Below are 5000 nucleotides of genomic sequence, written 5' to 3'. Positions count from 1 at the left end.
TAGAGGCGGCGACAGTTGTCGGGGACGGAGCAGGGCGCGTCCACCCCGCGGTACGGAACGCAGTCCTCCTCCACGATGCCAAAGTCCTGCACATACTTCCCAATGAGATAGGGGAACCCCCCGTCACAGCCTGAGATAGAGAGATAGAGTGAGTGAGTGTGTGTGTGTGAGTGTGTGTGTGCACATACTTCCCAATGAGATAGGGGAAACCCCCATCACAGCCTGAGAGAGAGAGACTGAGTGTGAGTGTGTGTGTGTGTGTATGTGTGTGTGTGTGTGTGTGTGTACCTTGTGAGTACTGGGAACAGGACACTACTTGCTGGGGACTGAGGATGGGCTGGTGTGTGTGTGTGTGTGTGTGTGTGTGTGTGTGTGTGTGTGTGCGTGTACCTTGTGAGTACTGGGAACAGGACACTACTTGCTGGGGGCTGAGGATGGGTTGGTGTGTGTGTGTGTGTGTGTGTGTGTGTGTGTGAGTGTGTGTGTGTGTGTGTGTTGTATTTGTGTGTGTGTGTGTGTGTGTGAGTGTGTTGTATTTGTGTGTGTGTGTGTGTGTGTGTGTGTGTGTGTGTGTGTGTGTACCTTGTGAGTACTGGGAACAGGACACTACTTGCTGGGGGCTGAGGATGGGTTGGTGTGTGTGTGTGTGTGTGTGTGTGTGTGTGTGTGTGTGTGTGTGTGTGTGTGTGTGTGTGTGTGTGTGTGTGTGTGTACCTTGTGAGTACTGGGAACAGGACACTACTTGTTGGGGGCTGAGGATGGGTTGGTGTGTGTTGTTCGTCAGGATTCGAACCCTCGACTCCAGCATTCCCATAGAGGAGAAGGAGTAGCAGCTCCCACAGGTCTCTGCGCGCGCACACACACACACACACACACACACACACACACACACACACACACACACACACACACACACACACACACACACACACACACACACACACACACACACACACACACAATCCAACATGGGGGGGGGGGGATTAATAAGCAGAAATAAGCCATAAAGGAACCCTGAGATTGTTATAGATCTAAAGCTCTATGTCAGGGGTTTTCAACCGGGGGTCCCTGGTGGCCCCCTGGTGGTCCGCGACGGCATTGCAGGGGGGGTCCGCGACATGAGCCTATGTTGATCAGTTCACCATTGAATTTTTTTTATTTTTATAAATTTGCTTTGATATTTCAACACATTTCCAGATTACTCTTGAATATCGTGAACATATCGTGTTATAGGCAGAATATCTGTGCAGGGGGAGGGGGCGTGGCGGCGGCTAGCGATGTACCGATGATCATTTCACATATTTAAGTGTTTAAGTGGCGGCGGCGGCGGTTACAACACACACACACACACACACACACACACACACACACACACACACGCGCGTGCAGGCACATCAGTGGGCCGCAAATTACTTTCTAGTCAGAATGGTGGTCCCTGGGATAAAATCAGTTGAAAACCCCGGCTCTCTATGGTATTTCAGTACAGGAACCCTGAGATTGTTATCGATCTAAAGCTCTATGGTATTTGCCTCGTCTCAAACTGGTAGGCTGCAGTTTGAATCCATTTGAAAAGACAGTGAAGGTCTGAAGAACATGCGAGTAACAATTTTTTTTTTACAAATTTGTCTGCGCTGAAGAAAGAAGGTGTGTGTGTGTGTGTGTGTTACCTTGGTTACGCACTGGACTGACGTAATTGACTCCTCCCACATTTCTCCAGTCCCAGTACTCAGGAAGTCCAGCTGTCAACTTCGCCATCTCCATGGTAACAGGTGCAGGGCGAACATGTCTACACACACACACACACACACACACACACACACACACACCTCAGAATGTCAACACCCCCATGTGTAGTGTGTTCACTACCACTTACTAGCTCTAAGGACCTTTGAGTGTGTGTGTGTGTGTGTGTGTGAGTTTGTGTGTGTGTGTGTGTGTGTGTGTGTGTGTGTGTGTGTGTTCGTGTGAGTGTGTGTGTGTTCGTGTGAGTGTGTGTGTGTGTGTTCGTGTGAGTGTGTGTGTGTGACTGTGTGTGTGTGTGAGTATGAGTGTGTGTATTGTAAGATAAATTCAGTTCAATATGAATTTATTAACAGCTTATGCCTATTAACAATGTATATGCCTATTTTTTTTAACCAGTATAGCAGTGCAGCTGGAAATAAGTATACTGTAAAGTGCAGGAGAGGAGTCTCGTCCCTCCCTGCCATGTGTTTTGCAGACAAAGAGGCCTAAAGATAACATTCAAAGCCGAGTACAAGGTCAGGCCAGTGGCCTTTTCAGCTTGGTGGAGGACAGATAATGGCCATCTGTAGATGGGAGGATGGAGACTCACAGAACATAATTGTCAGGCCAGAAATTACGACTAAAACATGCAGTCCCAGAGAGGCGTATACCTGGAGGCCCCCAGGAAGTAACATCAGTGAAGACTGGACTTATAAGACTAATCTCTCTATGTAAATCCAGAATGCATTCTCTCAGTCTGTGGTGACGGAGCTCTTGTGTGACTCAGCCAACCAGACTGAATTTTGTGCAACCCTTATCTTCAGTAAACTCAACTTGTATCAACTAAGTGCTTCGTTTGGCGGTCTCTTACTCGGATTCTCTGAAACCAACACGCAAATACAGTTCATTTTAACAGTATGTGCAAGTGTATGTGCGAGTGTGTGTGTGTGAGTGTGTGTGTGTGTGTTTGTGTTTGTGTTTGTTAGTGAGTAACTGTGGGATGCGTGAGCTGGCTCCTCCTGCTCTGTAGAGCAGCTGCCGGAGAGAGTGTGTGTGTGTGTGTGTGTGTGTGTGTGTGTGTGTGTGTGTGTGTGTGTGTGTGTGTGTGTGTGTGTATATTACTGTGGGATGCGTGAGCTGGGTCCTCCTGCTCTGTACAGGAGCTGCTGGAGTGTGTGTGTGTGTGTGTGTGTGTGTGTGTATTACTGTGGGATGTGTGAGCTGGGTCCTCCTGCTCTGTTCAAGAGCTGCTGGAGGGTGTGTGTGTGTGTGTGTGTGTGTGTGTGTGTGTGAGAGTGTGTGTGTGTGTATATTACTGTGGGATGCGTGATCGGGGTCCTCCTGCTCTGTTCAAGAGCTGCTGGAGGGTGTAGAGCTGCTCGTGTCTGTGTCTGTCTGTGTGTCTGTGTGTGTGTGTGTATATTACTGTGGGATGCGTGAGCTGGGTCCTCCTGCCCTGTTCAAGAGCTGCTGGAGGGTGTAGAGCTGCTCGTGTCTGTGTCTGTCTGTGTGTCTGTGTGTCTGTGTGTATTACTGTGGGATGCGTGATTGGGGTCCTCCTGCCCTGTTCAAGAGCTGCTGGAGTGTGAAGAGCTGCTCCTGTTTGTAGCTCGTGGCTCTCCAGGAGTCCTGGGCGGAATTAATGGCCTCCACAAACTCCTCACTCGGCTTGTAGATCTGCTGCAGCAAGCTGTGGAACACACACACACACACACACAGGCACACACACACCACGCATACACACACACACACACACACACAGGCACACACACACAGGCACACACACACACCACGCAAACACACACACACACACACACACGCACACACACACACACCATGCAAACATTAGATGTTGGTAACAGGACAATCCCATCCTGTTTAGAGAAAGGTCTTATGCGATTACCACAGCACACACACACACACTAACCAGAAACTCACACAAAATACCTCTTCAACAACTTTAAGCACAGTATCTCACTCACACACACTATCTCACTCTCTCAGTCACACACACACACACACTCACACACACTGACCGGTGCTCTGAGTATTTGAGGTGGGGGGGTGTGTGTCTGCGGGGGGGTACAGCGGTGATCTTCTTGCCCGTGAAACACACTCTCACTCATACACACACACACACACACACACACACACACACACACACACACACACACACACACACACACACACCACACACACACACACCACACACACACACACACACACTGACCGGTGCTCTGAGTGTTTGAGGTGGGGGGGTGTGTGTCTGCGTGGGGGGACAGCGGTGATCTTCTTGCCCGTGAAACAGGCCCAGTTGTTCCCCAGCACATCGTGCACCCAGCCGGGCATCGTCTGGTCACAGTAGCTGGTCACCTCCGAGCCTTGCTGGGAGTACTGGGAGAAGAGACACACATTATATATATATATTATTGTTATATATATTATATAGAAGAGACACAGATTATATATATATATTATTATTATTGTTATATATATTATATAGAAGAGACACAGATTATATATATATATTATTATTATTGTTATATATATTATATAGAAGAGACACAGATTATATATATTATTATTATTATTGTTATATATATTATATAGAAGAGACACAGATTATATATATTATTATTATTATTGTTATATATTATATAGAAGAGACACACATTACATATATATTATTATTATTATATATATATATATTATATAGAAGAGACACAGATTATATATATATTATTATTATTGTTATATAGAAGAGACACAGATTATATATATATTATTATTATTGTTATATATTATATAGAAGAGACACACATTACATATATATTATTATTATATATATATTATATAGAAGAGACACAGATTATATATATATATATATATTATTGTTATATATATATTATTATTATTATATAGAAGAGACACAGAGATCAGAGCCTTGCTGGGAGTACTGGGAGAAGAGACACACATTATATATATATATTATTATTATTATTGTTATATATATTATATAGAAGAGACAGATTATATATATTATTATTATTATTATTGTTATATATATTATATAGAAGAGAGACAGACAGACAGAGAGACAGACACAGAGATCAGAGCTGGGAGTACTAGAAGAAAAGACAGAGATTATATATATATATATTTATATATTCATATGTCTGTACAAGCTTTGACAACCTTTAAAATTGAGAGAGCGAGCGAGAGCAAGGGAGGGAGATGTAACATTTTGTGTAGTCATGCTCAACCTGAGCTAAAAGATT

The 5000-nt window shown here is 44.8% G+C and overlaps 1 protein-coding gene across 1 annotated transcript in view; it reads right to left on the bottom strand.

The window, feature by feature from the left end:
- The window catches only part of ctsc (cathepsin C), an 11985-nt gene that overhangs the window by 2175 nt on the left and 4810 nt on the right, over nucleotides 1-5000 (bottom strand). The window contains exons 3-7 of the mRNA XM_031574077.2: nucleotides 3953-4116; nucleotides 3257-3412; nucleotides 1668-1786; nucleotides 715-846; nucleotides 1-130 (exon numbers count right to left, since the gene is read on the bottom strand). The exon at nucleotides 1-130 is cut by the window's left edge and continues 103 nt beyond it. Coding sequence (XP_031429937.1) covers nucleotides 1-130; nucleotides 715-846; nucleotides 1668-1786; nucleotides 3257-3412; nucleotides 3953-4116 — 701 coding nt within the window. The remainder of the gene's footprint in view (nucleotides 131-714; nucleotides 847-1667; nucleotides 1787-3256; nucleotides 3413-3952; nucleotides 4117-5000) is intronic.

This window comes from Clupea harengus, chromosome 9 (genome assembly GCF_900700415.2).
Source record: "Clupea harengus chromosome 9, Ch_v2.0.2, whole genome shotgun sequence".
In the NCBI taxonomy this organism is placed as follows: domain Eukaryota; kingdom Metazoa; phylum Chordata; class Actinopteri; order Clupeiformes; family Clupeidae; genus Clupea; species Clupea harengus.
The sequence above is the reverse complement of the archived record's forward strand: the minus strand, read 5'-3'. Positions and strand labels throughout refer to the sequence as shown.